At 41.7% G+C, this 16,622-nt stretch overlaps 1 protein-coding gene across 2 annotated transcripts in view; it reads left to right on the top strand.

Moving 5' to 3' along the window:
- Positions 1 to 16,622, top strand: part of creb3l2 (cAMP responsive element binding protein 3-like 2) — a 38,539-nt gene that overhangs the window by 8,059 nt on the left and 13,858 nt on the right. Inside the window, exons 2-4 of one of the 2 annotated variants that reach the window (XM_086146595.1) lie at positions 13,615 to 13,858; positions 14,854 to 15,062; positions 15,139 to 15,217. In XM_086146595.1, coding sequence (XP_086002721.1) covers positions 13,615 to 13,858; positions 14,854 to 15,062; positions 15,139 to 15,217 — 532 coding nt within the window. The remainder of the gene's footprint in view (positions 1 to 13,614; positions 13,859 to 14,853; positions 15,063 to 15,138; positions 15,218 to 16,622) is intronic. The other variant, XM_086146596.1, reaches the window with a different exon arrangement.

Below are 16,622 nucleotides of genomic sequence, written 5' to 3'. Positions count from 1 at the left end.
AATTGGGTAACTGCTGAGTAGTAGGATCCGTTGTGACGTGTCCCTTAAGCAAACCAAACAACTGCCAAGTAGAGGAAGACGACACGGCCCAGCCTGCATTGCCGAAATAAGCATGTACTATACTATCAAATGGGTTTGATTGGTTTAATCTTCTCCCTGCACTGCTTCACCATGTGACAACCCCCTTCCGTTAGCTAAGGCTGGAGTTATTTGGGCAAAATGTTGATTTATGTCGTACAGCTCGGACCGCTTTGTCGATGCATTTATAGATTTTTTTTTTTTTTTTTTTTTTTTTCACAAATTGCAAAAAATAACACACTCATTTTTAAAAATGGCGTGGCTCAGGAGTCCCACCAAGCATGTTTGTCACTTGAGTTCCCATGAAAGCTCTAGAGTAGGAGCTGGTTCAAGCCAACTACCATTAGACTCCCAAATAACTGACAGAAATAAACAATCATAACAGTACCTCTAGACATCAGATGCACCAGATTGTTCACTTCTCTTGCATTTTTCATCTGGCACAAACAGTGTCATGCTTAACCATTTACAGCTAACCTGCACTTTCATTTAATTTCAGTTTGAATACCCCAAACTTTTCTGTTATGCTTGTTATTTAATACTTCGTCTCTACTAGCTTACCTGTTTCTACACTACTAGCACATTATCAAACTGTAGGGCTTCACTGTGAACAGCAAAGAAAGAATTTCATTGTACACGTTTTCTTACTGTACACACCACAGTAAACACTTTGAATCTTGAAATCATGATGCTCAAATAGCTATTTGGACCACAAAACCCTTTTGGCATTTAAAATGCAGATTAAACTGCATTTATCATTTTTTTCCCCTTCATGCTTCACATGTTGCACTTCTGAAATCAATGAGCTGCTACGGAGAAAACAAAATTCTATTATTGCATGCCACCAAAACATTTTGAAATTAAAAGACGCTTGGCTGAAGGTTACGTTAAGTGAAATACTCACATTCTAATCCTCCTCATATTTTATCAAATAAAAGGCCAAATTTGAGTATCTGTAGTAAACCAAAAATGCTGTCATAGTTTTATTGTGCGTACAGTCAGCTGTGTCTGCAAAAAACAAAAACACGTGTCAGTAAGCACTGTAAATATATCTTTACAAATTAAATAGCCAATTAAAATATTTATTTTACTTTGTTAATATTATTTTTGCTCCTGAGCTTCAGCGCACAGCGTGTGCACGTCAAGCTGGGAAAAATAAATAAATGGCATTGCCGGCAGCTGTCGCACATCAGCGGTTGTTGTGCATATTCTGAACGATGAAAGAAATTAAACATGTTACAATTAAACAATATTAATATTACAAAATCACCAAAGGATTTAAAATTACAATAAAAAATGACAAGATAAAACCAGATTCATTTGAATTAATACTCGTTATTTATTATGTAATAATTAAATGAATTATTATCATATTTAAGGTGCCTTATTCGACACTCAAGGACACTCACAGATATATCCGAAAAATACAGAAACGCTGAAAATAAAAACAATGCCAGTGACAAAAAAAGTTGGATTTTCCTATCATTTACTTCTCTTCGAACTCCAGCTGTGGCCTTGAATTCCAGGTGCAGACCCTGGGCCGGCACTTTAGGCGAAGGTTTTCACCCTGGAATGTCATCTGGAATGAGCGCCATAGGCTAAAACCATGTGATGCTTCTTCTATGCCCGGCGTTCGATGCGTTGTGCATGTGTGTGTGTGTGTGTGTGAGACATTCAAGCTTATGCTCGTGCTTGGAATTATTCCACCAGGTTTTTAAATGGAGAAACACGCCCAAACACGTTAACCCAGCCTTTTCCAGACATAACAGAGCTCGCCGGGGGCTCGGCCGCATCGCCGCTCACCCCGGATTTTGACCCGGGAATTGGGCCAACGGGAGCAAGTGATCCGAGGAAGACCGAGAAGCGCAGGTTTCTGCCGCGGCCTCGCCTGGAAGGGGGTGAAACTCAAGAGTTCAGAAGCAGCTCATTGTGTTGGAAGGAGAGGAGGAGGAGGGTTGAAGGAGTTCACCAGCTGGGAGTTTGTGTGTGTGTGTGTGTGTGTGTCACAGTGCTCCGCAGCCGCTGTTACATTGGAGAAATGGAAAAACTTACGCCTGGGAGTTGACCCAGTTTTTAATGGAGTGCAGAGGAGCGATGAGAGGACGGAGGTGTTTGGACAAAAAAAGTCTCTCACACACACACACACGTACGTGCGCACTTCACACCACTTCTCTTCTCAGAAGCTCACTTCAGGATCTCTGGAGGATGTGTGACTCAACTGGCATCAGACCAGTTAACACAAGTGAGAAGTAAATCTGAAATAGGCAAGAAATTTGCCCAAAATATGCGAAATGATTCATAAAACCCTAAACACCTTGCAGCCCGTTTGCAAGAAGTTACGTAAAATTACAAAAAAGGTTATGAAAGAAAATTCATTATTTTGCCAGAAATTCAGAAAAAAAGTACTCTGAAGTTGTGAAAAATAAAATCTGTCATAAAGGACGCAAGAATTCTGACTGTACTTGAAGGGGCCAATATACTGCTGCTGCGTTCAATGTCTTTTCTCATGGGACTCATCTTACTGGTATCTGTGTGTGTGTGTGTGTGTGTGTGTGTGTGTGTGTGTGTGTGTGTGTGTGTGTGTGTGTGTGTGTGTGTGTGTGTGTGTGTGTGTGTCCAACCTGTATCAGCAGGGGGGCAGCCCATCCATGGGTGGGATCCAGCAGGACTGGAAAATGTGTTTGTGTGTTTGCCATTGAGACCTTTAGGGATACTGTGTGTGTACGTGCATATGTGTGTGTGTGTGTGTGTGGGCGTGCATACGGGCGTGTATGTGTACGGGGTTCAAGATGGAGACAGCTTTTTTTGCCATTTGTCATCTGGTGCGTCTGTTTTTTCATTTTCCCCTCGATGTGAGGTTGTGTCTGTCCGGGTGTTCCTGACTCATACACTCCGGCCGGAGCGAACCATTGGCTTGGTCGGCGGGGGGGCGGCTGACGGGCCTACACACTCTTTCCAGCTGCGGCCTCACAGTTCATCCTCAGATAAACCAAGGTGCTCAGTTTCGCTTTGGAAACCAAGACGGATTTCACTTTTTACTTTTCAAAACATCTTGCCGTTTTTTGATTCCTCCCCTCTGCTGCTGTGCGAAGTCTAGATGCCTTTCTGATCGATTCGGGAAAAAGGGGTTCGATCTGATCTTTGGGTTCCTTCCGCTTTTTCCCCAGCATTGTAGATAATTATTATTTTGATGATTCATTTTTTAAAAGTTACTTTTCAGAATGTGGAATTACATTTTAAAAGAAAACAGCAGATTGAAAAAGCTTCAGCGCTGACTCACTGTTCTAACCTTTGACTCAGGATGTTTTGTTTTTTCCTTTTTTTTTTTTTTTCCTCTCCAGCTGATTTCTAATAGTTTCCGTTCGTGGCTAAGCATTAACGTCTCCCTTTAACTCCCCTCCCCCTATGAGATACAGAACACAGCAGACGTGTTGTCTTTTCCACCCTTATTTTTTCTTTCCCTTCACCATTGACTAAGTCGACCTAATGGTTTTGGAGGAGAGTGAACTCAGGCCGCATTTTGTCACCTCACTTCCTGCCGGTCCCGTCCATCGACCAGCTCCTCCCATATCACTTCGGCAGGTTTAGACTTTGCCAGTTGAACCAGGTTCTTATCACCTGTACATTTATTGCATAAACTTTTATGTTTAGCAATATTTTTCAGTTTGGAAGGGCCATAAGAAACCCCCTGCAAAAAAACAAAACAAAAACTGAAGTAAAACCTGGGAGCACTCAACACACCCTGAAAATGTCCTTAAAATCAATTTCTAAAAAAAAAAAAACCAATAACTAGAGATAGCGCATCCAGATTAATTGAAACTGTGATTGTGATGATAAAATAAAATAAAATATTTTGCTTAGTGAATCCCCCCGCTGTGCAAATCAGGAAATCAACCCAGGGTTTTCAAAGTAAGCGCGCAAAATCTGTTAATGGCTTGTTTGAATGACGAAACAGTCGCTTTATCGTGTTGGAAAAAATTAACGCAAATGATTTTTTAGATCTCTGACACATGAAGGGAACCTGACAATCCGCTCTTTGAGTGACAGGAAGTTGATCGCTGCTTCCATTGCATCATTCTGGTTGTTTTTAAAAGTTGCCGACTTTTCTGACTCAAATTCGCTGAGAAACATCAGGATTTCCTTGGGGTTGGCCGCCTCTCTCCTTCCACTTCTAGGGACTTTTATGGCAAATTGGCTGGAGGTTTCTTGGCTAGAGAGCGGAAATTGGGTCAGTCTGAGTTTGGTAATGTCTGTGTCAATAAATGTGTGTATTTCCGTGAGTTCGCATGCGCGCACATGTGCGTCTAATTAAGAGAGGGAATGACAGTTGAGTCATGAATGTTATTGCAGAAAATGAACATGAGTCCAGAAAGTGCCTGATTAAGTAAAGCAACTAAATATTGCTAATAATAATTAATAATAATAATATTGATGATGTGGGATAAATGGAAGTTGTGAGTTAAATATTGATGTTTAGCACTTCTTGTTTGGATAAGCGGTATAGATAATGATGAATGAATGAATGACTGAATTGTTATTGGATGAAAGACTAAAAATCATTAAAAAAAAGACTAAATAACAAAATAAAAACACAAAGTTTGCAGAAAATCAGTTGAAGTGTTGAATAAAACAAAATGCATCAAGTTATCACCGCTGGAAACTTTATTTTTAAAAATGTACAATAAATCCACCCCGCAATTTGAAATGAATGAATAAAATGATGTGTGTGTGTGTGTGTGTGTGTGTGTGTGTGTGTGTGTGTGTGTGTGTGTGTGTGTGTGTGTGTGTGTGTGTGTGTGTGTGTGTGTGTGCATGCATGCATCTGTTGTGTGTTCTGATCTTTGCCTGTTCTAACACGTTGCTGTAATGGGAAAATGGGATCAACTGCAGTCTCCAGACATGTGACCCCTCCCCTACCCGATAAGACCCCAATCTCCAATGTTTTGTCTGGTGTTTTTTTTATTTTTTTTCCTGGGTACGGGGGGGAGGACCTGGAGGGCGCGGCCGAGATGGCGAGGCAGCTTTCTGGCCTCCAGGATTACAAGTGATTGATGGCGGCAATTGTTTTCTCAGGGTTTAATCTGTGAAGGACGTGGAGCTTCATGAGCTTCAGGAACAGATCAGTGTCACCGTGGCATCCAAGGTTTCGCCAGGCCTTGTCGTCGCCGTGGGCGACAAGGTCTTGCACCGTCGAGGCTTTGAGAGCTGATGCTCATGAATGACGGTAATCAAAATCAGACTTCCAGAAATAGTTCAAGAAGGACAGACTAAAGAGAAATGACAATAAATTACTTTTCAAGCTTTTAAGTAAAAATGTTAGCTCTCCAGAAATTATCCAAAACATTTCCTCCACATTCACGAAGAAATCCCCTTATTATCATCAAGAACATCCCCTGAAATTTGAGAAAATGACCTAAAAATATAAATGTTTCAAAACATGTGGTTCTTTGAAAAATCAGAAAAAAATTGACATATTTCCACATTAAAATTAGAAAAAGAAAAGATATGATGAATTAAAATCACAGGACTCAAGAATTCCCTGCGAAGGTTCTCGGGCTTCCCTGCTGTTCTAATGAAAATGTATTTTCAAAATATAACAACCATGCTCATGCTTTGGGTCGGGAGCTGCTTTTCTATGTCGAGGTCTTGTTCGCCTCCCGTGTTGCCATGGTTACCCTCTTAGGTCTGTAAGACTTAATGTGAACACCTTTTGCTGTTGTGAACCTGCCGCTGTTCATAAATAAAGTATATTTTTCTTGACAAGAAGTCTTCTAGAGTGGCTCTTTATCAGAAGGAGATACCACACCCGCAATGGTTCAAGAGTTCCTCCAGAAGGTTCTAGAGTTCCTCTGGCAGGATCTAGAGTGTCCCAGGAAGGTTCTAGAGTTCCTCAGGAAGGATCTACAGTTACATGGGACCTAGACCTCCCTGCAAAGGTTCTAGAGTTCCTTAGGTAGGATCTATAGATGGCCGTGAAGGTTCTTAAGGTCCTCGGGAAAGTTCTTGAGGTCCTCTGGAAGAATCTAGAGTTCCTTGTTAAGTTTCTAGAGTTCCTCGGGCAGTATCTAGAGTTCCCACAAAGTTCTCGGGGTCCTCTGGAAGGATCTCGAGTTCCCTGTGATAGTTTTAGAGTTCCTTGGGAAGGACGTAGAGTTAGCCGATAAGGTCTCAAGGTCCTATGGAAGTATCTCGAGTTCCCTGTGAATGTTCTAGAGTTGCCTGGGAAGGATCTCTAGGTCCTCTGTAAGGTTCTGGAGTTCCTCAGGCAGGATCTAGAGTTACCAACAAATGTTCTTGAGTTCCCTGTGAAGGCTTTAGAGTTTCTACAGACATGATCTATAGTTTCCTGCAAAGATTCTCAAATCCTTCCTCGGGAAGGATCTAGATGCAGAGTTACCCCGGAGTAGAATTCCCTGGGAAGTTCCCTACTCGAGTTTCCTGAATAAGTACTAGAATTTAGAGTTGCCCGCAAAGGATTCTCAAGTTCTCGAGTACGCTGCAAAGGTTCTGGAATTCCTCGGGAAAGATCCAAAGTAGCCCGCGAAGGTTGTAGAGTTCCCTGGGAAGGTTCTAGACTTCTGCGGAAGGTTCTAGAGTTGCCTCCAAAAGGTTCTAGTTTCCCGTGAAGGTTCCCAGGCCTCCGAGGGAAACCAGAATGTCTGTAGCAGGCAGCGGTGAAGTTCCCTCACATCAGCTCCGCTCGCCGTTCTCACAGCAGACATGCATTGCTGACATTCCAGGGCGGGAAGCCCGAGAGCTAACGATGCTAACGTTGCATCATTATGGCGCTGGCGCTAACATGCAAATCCTGACAGTCCCACGTCAAAACTGATATTAGAACTTTACCCACGTCACATGATATTTTATGCAGTGGCTGTTCAGACTGTATTTAAATTGTATTCAGGAAGTTTATTGCAAGTTTTTGCCTGGTGTTACTATGAGCTCAGAGATTGAAAGTGTGAGCGTCGCTTCATCCCAGAAATGGATTATCATATTTTCTATAAAAATATTTGATCAATTACATTTGTAAGTAAGTTACGTCTTTGTGTCCATTTGTCTTATATTTTTGTTTATCTCAATTTTTTAAATCTGAAACCTTTTCTAAGATGGTGTTTGAGACCTGATGAGCTGGGTTACTAAACGTTTCGCTCAATTGCCAGCTTTTATACTGTAGGCCAGGGGACTTTAAATGAGACTTGCACTTTTTGTTTCATATGGTGAACAACTAGAGAGGTTGTAAGAGAAAACAATGAAAAAATATAGAATCTAAAAATATTTTAGGGGCGGCGTGGCGCAGGCGGTAGAGCAATCGTCTTTGGACGGTTCATCCATGATGGTTTAACTGCAGAGAACGCATTTCTTCACAGGAGATTAATAAAGGATAAATTATTATTATTATTGTGATTAAAAAATACATTTTTTAAATGCATTGACAATGTTTAATTTATACAAATAAAAACTAATAGATATTTTATTTTATTTTTTCACTCTTTGTTCTATTTTTTTGACTTTTTTTGAAATTGGATCCCTTATTTTGTTATTGTTTTTTTTTTTTAGGGGCTTTTATTCATTATTTTGATTTGCCTTTAATTTTATCTTATTTCCTGGAATTTTGCTGATCTTTCCCAAAAAAATCCACAAAAGTTATTATTCCATAAAAATGACGCACCAGAGCCTGATCTCAGAAGAAAGCACTAGATAAGCACTATTGTTTTCAAAAATAATAACAAAATCATAAACAGAGACGGATATCTTATCTTCTCAACCTTTAATCCAGATTAGCTCGCCATGGCAACGCATGCTGTGACTCATGTGCCCCCCCATCTACAATCTGGACATGACTCAATTTACACTGACATGAAGTCAAGTGTGTTTGCACGTGCATTGTTGTGTGTGCGTGCGTCTGTGTGTGTGTGTGTGTGTGTGTGTGTGTGTATATGGTGGGCTGATGATGTGAGGCCATGTCCTAAGTATAAAGTACACAAAGATCAGCACGCACAAAGTACACACTCGCACTGGAAACACACTGACCTCTGGGATTTGTGTGTGTGTGTGTGTGTGTGTGTGTGTGTGTGTGTGTGTGTGTGTGTGTGTGTGTGTGTGTGTGTGTGTGTGTGTGTGTGTGTGTGCGCTAGCCTGCACGCCTTTTAGTTTTTCCAGCGTCCTCTTTCACATCTGGTTTTGCTTTTTTCGGGGGAGGAAGATGTTACATCATCATCAGCGCCGAAGAGTTAAAGAGACATATTCAACAATTATATTCACAAAGCATGGCATTCCTACCTGACTACACACACACACACACACACAAATTCAACATTCACTGAGATCCACTAGCAAGCGAGCACATGTTTTTTCCTACTTTCGGAATTTCTTGATCATTTGGCAGCCATGTATTGTTTTGTTTTCTCCCCCCCGCCCCAAGTAGTTCCCATATTTTAAGCGTTTTCTTACTTCTTAATAGTTTTTCGTGTTTTTTTTTTTTTTTTGCGGGTTGATAGTTGTTAATATCCAGCTCTTATCTTCTCCCCGCCGTGACGTGCCGATGCTGCAGCATCTCCCCGTCCTCCCCCTTGCTTTTCCTTCCAGAGGTTTCACTGAAAGCACATTCACGGTCGGCTTTTCACCACCGCCTCAATTAAAAGATTGAAATCTGCACTTTCAGCTGCAGCGTTATTCACAGAGAAAATACAGAAGTAGCTCTTTGTTCCGGCTGCAGGTAGTGACCGACACACACACACACACACACGCACAAACACACACAGTCTCACCACACGTCTTCACCTCGACATACCAGTGTTCCAGCTGGAAGGAATCAGGTTACTGCCTGCGGCCGTGACAAAGACGCTTTCTGTTGTGCGTTACGATGTTCCTCGGCCGGCCAGGAGGGGGCGCTGCGGCTGGCACTCGTCCGTCGCCACACTGCCACCGACACACACTCACACACACACGCAACCCTCTGCAGAAATGACGGGGAACATAAGGCTGGCTGTGTGTTTACGGGACCTCTCCCTTTTCCTGTCCGCAAAATAAGGCTAGGATTATTCCTGCATCTGCTCTTCATTTACATTTTGTTGTATTATTATTTGTGCGCTTCTTCTATTTTTAGAAATACCAAAGGTGACTCCAAAGTAGGTTTTAATAAAAGGAAAATATGAGGATTTATCAATTTTTCTGTAGATTTTTTATTACATTTTATTTTATTAGAATATATCTTTCTGTTATTTCTTTTTTTTTTCAATGGATACAAGTCATACAAGTGATTTTTATTACTCTATTTTAAGAATTTAAAGGAGATAGCATTATTCATTTTTCAAAGTTAATTTCTTAATCTGATTCCTTGGTAATGTAGAGTTGTTTGATTCATTGAGATTCTTGAACAATTTCATGGCTGTTGAAAAAAAAGCAGTGATTATTTCTGCATATTTCTTTTTAAATTCTATTCTATAGCTATAATCAGAAGCTCAAAGTTGAGCTGACAGCGGTTTTGCGTGCTGTTAAATGGGGAAGAGTGAATGTCATGCCACATGTAAAATTATACACACACACACACACACTTTGCTTGGGTTCTGCCCTATAATTATGCCCCAGAAAAACGGCGCCGGGCGCTTTCTTGTCCAGTCGCCGTTTGTTTTCTCACAATTCCTCCCAGAAGTTGCCGGTTTGACAGGGATCCAGAAGCCTGTCCGGAAACACTTAAATCCAGGAATAGTAGGTTAAAATAACCCTACTCCCCGGCACCTTAGAAAACCTTTAAAAATCAACAAAAATCTGGCATAAGAACATTAGCAAGGATTAATATGCTGATATTTTTAAATGTATTATCTGTTTGGTTCAATTGTACAAATTTACCGGTCTGTCATCAAATAGAACCAGCTTCTAGAAATAGAATCCGAATTATTTTAAATAGCATTGGAGAAATCAGATGTGCATTTTTAGGAATTGAGATTTTGAAATAATTGCGAGGGAAAGGGGCAGTTCCAGAGTCCTGAGAATGTGTCTGCGACGAAGAGGTCAAAGGTCAAGCCCCCCGGAGCTTTCCGGGTATAGAGCAGCAGCCGATCACCACCCAGATTGTCGCAAATGAATAAATAAATAAACCAAAAAAAAAACCAAACTGTAACTTTCCAGACATTTACAAAAGATCTGAAGGGATGCAGCTGGCACTGGAGCCGGTCGTCACGGAGACAAGGTTGCTGGGAGACAACGCCGGGGAGGGGGGGTGGTGAAGGTTTTTAGATTTCTGCAAATGTTTGCTGTAGGCGTGATGGGTTTCAGCACGCACACACACACACACACACACACACACACACACACACACACACACACACACACGCTAATCTTTCTGAAGGATCTTTACAAACATACAGGAAGTTACCCATTATTATTGTTTTTTTGGTTGTTGGTGGTCTTACTTTGCACGTTCAGTTTTTTTCGTGGGTTAAATCTGGACTAATGGCGCTCCGGGGTGCCTTACCCTCTCCCACAGCCGGTTCCCGCTCTTCTGAAATCCATCTTATTATTGGCGGTTTCGGTGCCGTTGCTTGTTTCTGACAACTGCAGAGGAAAAGTTGTGGATTTGTGGAAAAAGTCAGCTAAATCCGGAGCGGAGACAGACTATCTCGGCTTATCAGGGAAGACACGCCGCTTATCAATACCCTTGTGTTACGTCGGGGCTATATTTAGGTGAATCGTCCTTGGACTATCTAATGATGGGATGCAGACGTGTTGTCTCGCTGCACAAACAAAGATGGCTGCTGCGGTGACGATACCGCCGATCTGAATAAGTTTTTCATTTATTTAATATGTTTTCCGGACCATTGAGCACACCTGAAAATAAGCCGCACAAGCTTAAAAAAAAAGAAATAAATATACGTGTACATATATAGGTCACACTTGTCTATAAGCCGTACGTTTATATTTTAATTAAATACACATCGGTAACATCCACAAATACGTACTGGAAATGCTTCTTTTGTAAACAGTGCCTGTAACAGAACTGATGAAAAAGGTTAATAATAAATTACACAAGGAAAAGTTCATCCATCCATTTATTTTCTATCCCCGCTTTGTCCTACTCCAGCTGATCGCTATCTTTGTCTTCCTCCTGCGTACTAAAACCATTAAAGTTGTCTTTTTCAGTGTCAGAATTGAACAGCCTCAGAATTTTGAGGTAATTTCATTGGTCCGATGTTTTGGCGGCATAAAGTCATTAGCCGCATCATTGTTCAAGCCGCTGTGTGCAAAGCGTGTTGAAAAAGTAGCGCCTTATAGTCCGGAAATAACGGTATTTATTGAATTATTCAACCGCAATGGTGGCTCCTTTCCCAAATCTGTGCTTTTTGTTTTGACCGGGAACTTGAAATGTGACAAAGCGCCTAAAAAAAACTTTCACGGATCTCAGCTGATGTCCATGCACGTCGAGCCGGGAATGAAGCTGCTGTTGGATAAATGTGAAAATATTTGCCTTCGCCCTCCACCCCTGAATAGATTCACAGTAAGCTGTTTACATTACACACACACACACACACACACACACACACACACACACACACATACACGCCTGAGACGGAACCATATAGGGCAGCAAGAGTGTCTCTTATGTTGATGTAGCGAAAAGGTCATTTCAGTGTGCCTGTGCATGTGTGCACTGAAACAGAAGAAAGCACTCCTGAGCGAAGCCACATGCTTCATCCACAGGCTGCTCTTTACTTTTTCCATCGCTCTTTCACCTGTCACTCTTTGTCATTCCGTACGAAACCGTGCGTCATGCGGATTCCCCATTCTGTCACGAGTGACGTCACTAGGAAAGCGACGACAAGACGGGTTCTCTGTTTGTATGTTTTGTCTTCTGAAAGCAAACACAGATGCTTCCTGGAGGGAAGGGAAAACCGGTGAATCGTGAACGGCGGACAGACGTCACTCAAACTCAGAAAAATGGTGGATTTAGACGTCAAAACAAAAATGACAACTCCGTTTTAGGCGCATCTGTAGTGAAGAGGGAGTCTCCTTCACTGAAGATTAAATAAATGTAATTTTCACCTTTAACAATGTGGCAGGACTTCTTGAAAATACGACAAATAAAAGCATCTATGTTTATTATAGAATATTTATCAACTCAAAATGAATAATTATCCGATGCATCTTTTTTTTATCGCAATTTTGTTGTTTATTTGGATCAATTTCTGCTCAGGAAACAAGTTGAGGCAGAAGTTTACTAGCAAGTAAAATTAATTGTTTTTATTTTGAGAGAGCTGCACCCCCTGTTTGTGGAGAGGGGTTTATTGAACACAAAAAACACACAGACACACAAAGAAAAGTTTTTAGGATCTCCCTCTTGGAGAAGATAAATGTTTTCAACTTTAAGCCATAAATTAATGCATTTGCTTTGTAATGTTCAACCTCCATTTTGTATATTTTACTGATTTATTTTACATATTTGTCTATTTTATCATATCTGGACCATTTTATTCACCCGTAACATTTTTTTTTTAATTATTCTTTTAATCTGTAGACTGGGATAAGATTAAATTTTACATTTATTTATCCTTTTTTTTTAATTTTTTTTTTTTAAGCAAATTAAGTCTTGAGCCAGATTGTTTCTAAATTTATTTTAATTTATTTTACATATTTGTCTATTTCATCATATCTGGACCATCTTATTCACCCGTAACAATTTTTTTTCAATTACTCTTTCTATCTGTCGACTGGGAAAAGATTAACTTTAACTAGTATTTATGTTTGGTTTTTTTTTCTAAATTAATTAAGTCTTGAGCCAGATTGTTGCTAAAGAGGCAAAGGGTTGTAAATATGTTTGATATGTGGATCTTGAAAACTTGTTTTTTTTTTTTTTTAATGAAGTGAAATCTTGCTCAATCAGATGACCTGCAAACACACCCAAACACACCTGAGGCGCTTTGCTATCTTGTCGCGCATCTGCGGCGTCCACTCATCTGATTTTTTTCGTTTTTTGCTCGTCACAACACCCGAACTCTGCGGAAGAGTCAGCGGAGATGGGAAGGAGGCAGGAATGCAAGAGGAGGACGGGGTGGAGGAAGGGACTGAATGGTGGGAGGAGAAGGAAGAGTGGGTGGAGGAGAAGGAGAAAAAGAAGAAAGCTCGTCTGTTGACTTCTCTGTGTGTGTTGTGAATGTATCGCCACACTGTAAAACACACACACACATACGAAAAAGGCAGGCAGTGAGACAGGGGGGGACACCATTCTGGAGGGGGTTGGGGAGGGAAAGAGAAATAACCTTGAAACTAACTAAAAATCTGCGGGAAAAAAATAAAAACAAAAGGAGGCAAATTAGTAAAAAAACAAAATCAGCAGAAATTAGTTTAAAATCACAAACGCTATGTTTGCAAATATACTTAAAAAAATGATCAGAAACCCTAAAAATGCGTATGGAAATGTTAGAAACGCAGGCAAATGTCTCCCCCTTGTGGCCAAAATGTGAACTGCTTTATTTGATTTGACTAATTTGTTATTTTTTCCTCTCTCTCTGTCTTTTTCCTCTATGTCTCTCTCTTGTGCAGCATTTCTCTGAGCTCCTGGACGACCTCTCCCAGGATGCGCTGCTCGGCCAGCTGCTCAGCGACCCCTTCCTGTCCGGTGTGCGAGGTGGCGTGGAGGCCATGGAGGGGGAGGACGGCGGCGAACTGTCCCCGTCCTCCCCTCTCCCCCCGCACATCACCGCCGAGCACAGCTACTCTCTGTGCGGCGACAGCAGGCCCCAGTCTCCGCTGTCCCACCTGACTGGCGAGCAGGGCAGCGAGGCAGGTGAGGCTTCCCGACGCGATTAAAATCCAGAAAAACCCCCCCTGCTGCCGGATGGAGCACAACTCCCGTTCCGGCTTTTGGTGTGGTTGCTTGTTTCCATGGTAGCTGAAACAAAAAATGCTTGGATCAAGATGCATGGAGTTCATAGTGCAACCCCATGTCTTGTTCCTTTTTGGGGATTTTCTTTTATTTATTGATTTCTATATTTTTGTTACCATCTTAACCAAATATGACATACACTATAAAAGTCGCCTGCCTTGAAAAAAAAAAAGAAAAAACCATATTTATTTTAGATCAAGAAGTCGGAGGATTTCAGGTACGTAGGGTCAACAGTCCAGAGCAACGGAGAGTGTGGAAAAGAGGCGAAGAGACGGGTCCAAGCAGGTTGGAATGGGTGGGGAAAAGTGTCAGGGGTACTATGTGATAGAAGACTTTCAGACAGAATAAAAGGAAAGGTGTACAAGACAGTGGTGAGACCAGCGATGATGTCTGGACTAGAAATTGTTACAATGAACAAAAGACAGCAGGCAGACCTAGAGGTTGCAGAGATGAAGATGTTGAGGTTCTCTTTGGGAGTGATCAGGATGGATAGGATCAGGAATGAGTCTATCAGAGGAACATGACATGTTAGATGTTTTGGAGAGAAGGTCAGAGAAGCCAGACTGAGACGGTTGGGTCATGTACAGAGGAGGGATAGAGAATATATCTGTAGACGGATGCTGGAATTGGAGCTGCCAGGCAGGAGGTCTCGAGGAAGACCAAAGAGAAGGTTTATGGATGTAGTGAGAGAGGATATGAAGGTAGTTGGTGTGAGAGAGGAGGATACAGAGAATAGGGTTTAGATGGAGAAAGTTGACTCGCTGTGGCGACCCCTGAAGGGAAAAGCCAAAAGAAGAAGAAGAAGATTTTTTGGAAATTCAATCCCAGCCTGCTTTTTTTGTGTATCAAAAAAGTTGAATTTGGCAAAGTGGTCACAATAGCCCGTCTTCATGCAGCAGAGTCTGATGGGGACTCTTCTGAGTGGCCAATGGAGCAGGAAGACGCCATCGATGGCCTGCTGTGCGAGACCCCAACGCTCCTCCCCGCTCTCTCTCTCTCCCTGGGCTCCACCGAGGGTCCGCAGGTCCCCGAAAGCTCCAGCCCCGCCGCCGCCAGCCCCTCTCATCCCACCGTCGCCGGCAACAACCAGACCAAAGGAGTCAAGGTGGGAGTCCGACCGTTGATGCCGGTCAAACCGTCGGCTTTCGGCATTTTTACCCACTTCACTCTTCCGTCTCCAGGTTAAAGAGGAAAGCATAATCCCGCAGATTAAACTGGAGCCTCACGAAGTGGATCAGTTCCTCAATCTGTCTCCCAAAGGTTAGACTACCGTCCCTGAGACATGCCGAGATTTGACGGTAAAAGCTGTAGTGCGGCTTAAAAGGCCGTCTTTAGTTTCTTCAAATAATCTGTGACGCCCAAAAAATTTAGTATGTGATTTGTCTATTTTGGTACTGTATACATATATATATATTGTATGTTCAAATCATCTGATAAATAATGTTCTGTTGCATCTCTGTAAATATATTAAGATTGTCAAGATTTTTTTTTTTTTTTCGTTTTTTGAGGGGGGGGGTTCTTGAAACAAGTTGAAGATACCGTATTTTCCGCACTAGAAGGCGCATCTGATTATAAGGCGCACCTTCAATGAATGGCCTGTTTTAAAACTGGTTTCATATAAAGGGCGGATCGTGTTATAAGGCTCATAGAATAGAAACTACTGTAGTAGCTGGGGTTGCGCTATGCATCCACGCTAAAGGGAATGTCAACAAAACAGTCAGATAAGTCAGTCAAACTTCATTCATGGAATACAAACCAACGTTCAAAGAACTCCGTTCACTCCCAAAACAAATTAGCGCATTCACAATACGCTACCGTACGTACCGGTAGCTCCTACCGGTATTTGCGCCGCTTCGTTAAAAACAATGTATGTCCAACTCCATTTTAACTGGTTCAAAGTATTTCATAAAACGAAAGCACCAAGAAGGACCACCTCTAAATTCATTGACGTTCATGTCGCTAGCTAGCGCTGTTGCCTTCATTCAAATTGTGACTGTCGAGACGCTTCTACTTGCCGCTCTCTTTTCAACAACGCACTGTTTGAGTTTGTCCTCCAACTGGAGCATCTCGCTTTGTTTCCTCGTAAACTCTGTTTGGTCTTCTTTAGTCGGCGCAGGTCATCTTGTCGCTTCCTCCACTTCTGCACAATTGATTCGTTTATGTTGAATTCTCTCGCCGCTGCTCTATTCCCATGTTCTCGCCTTGAGTTTGACCTCTGCGTCATAAGCGTGTCTCTTGAAAGGTGGTACTGGAATTCCCCTTTTACCGTTTTTAACCGCTGCCACTTTCGGCGACGCCCCCTGACCACGGTAGCCATAATTAATTTTCAATTTTACTTGAAACTCTGGCACAACAATTTCCTTCGGGATTAATAAAGTTGTTCTCATCTCATCTCATCTTAACCAATATTGATCCATATATAAGATGCTACAGATTACAAGGCGCACTGTCGTTTTTGAGAAAATTAAAGGCTTTTAGGTGCGCCTTATAGTGCGGAAAATACAGTAATATAAGAATGAACATTTATCTAACAAGACACCCTTTACTTTTTGAGCCCTCTTACATGTGCGGATTTTTTTAAAACGTGAAGAGCGGCCGTCTTGGAGACAAATCTCAGAAATGTTTGAAAGACGGTGTATTTATTTATATTGCTTTTGGCCATTTC

The sequence above is a fragment of the Fistularia commersonii genome, chromosome 5 (genome assembly GCF_037954325.1).
Source record: "Fistularia commersonii isolate RoL2024-O1a breed Wild chromosome 5, RoL_Fcom_v1.0, whole genome shotgun sequence".
In the NCBI taxonomy this organism is placed as follows: Eukaryota; Metazoa; Chordata; class Actinopteri; order Syngnathiformes; family Fistulariidae; genus Fistularia; species Fistularia commersonii.
Note: the sequence above shows the minus strand (reverse complement) of the source record. Positions and strands in the feature narration are given on the sequence as shown.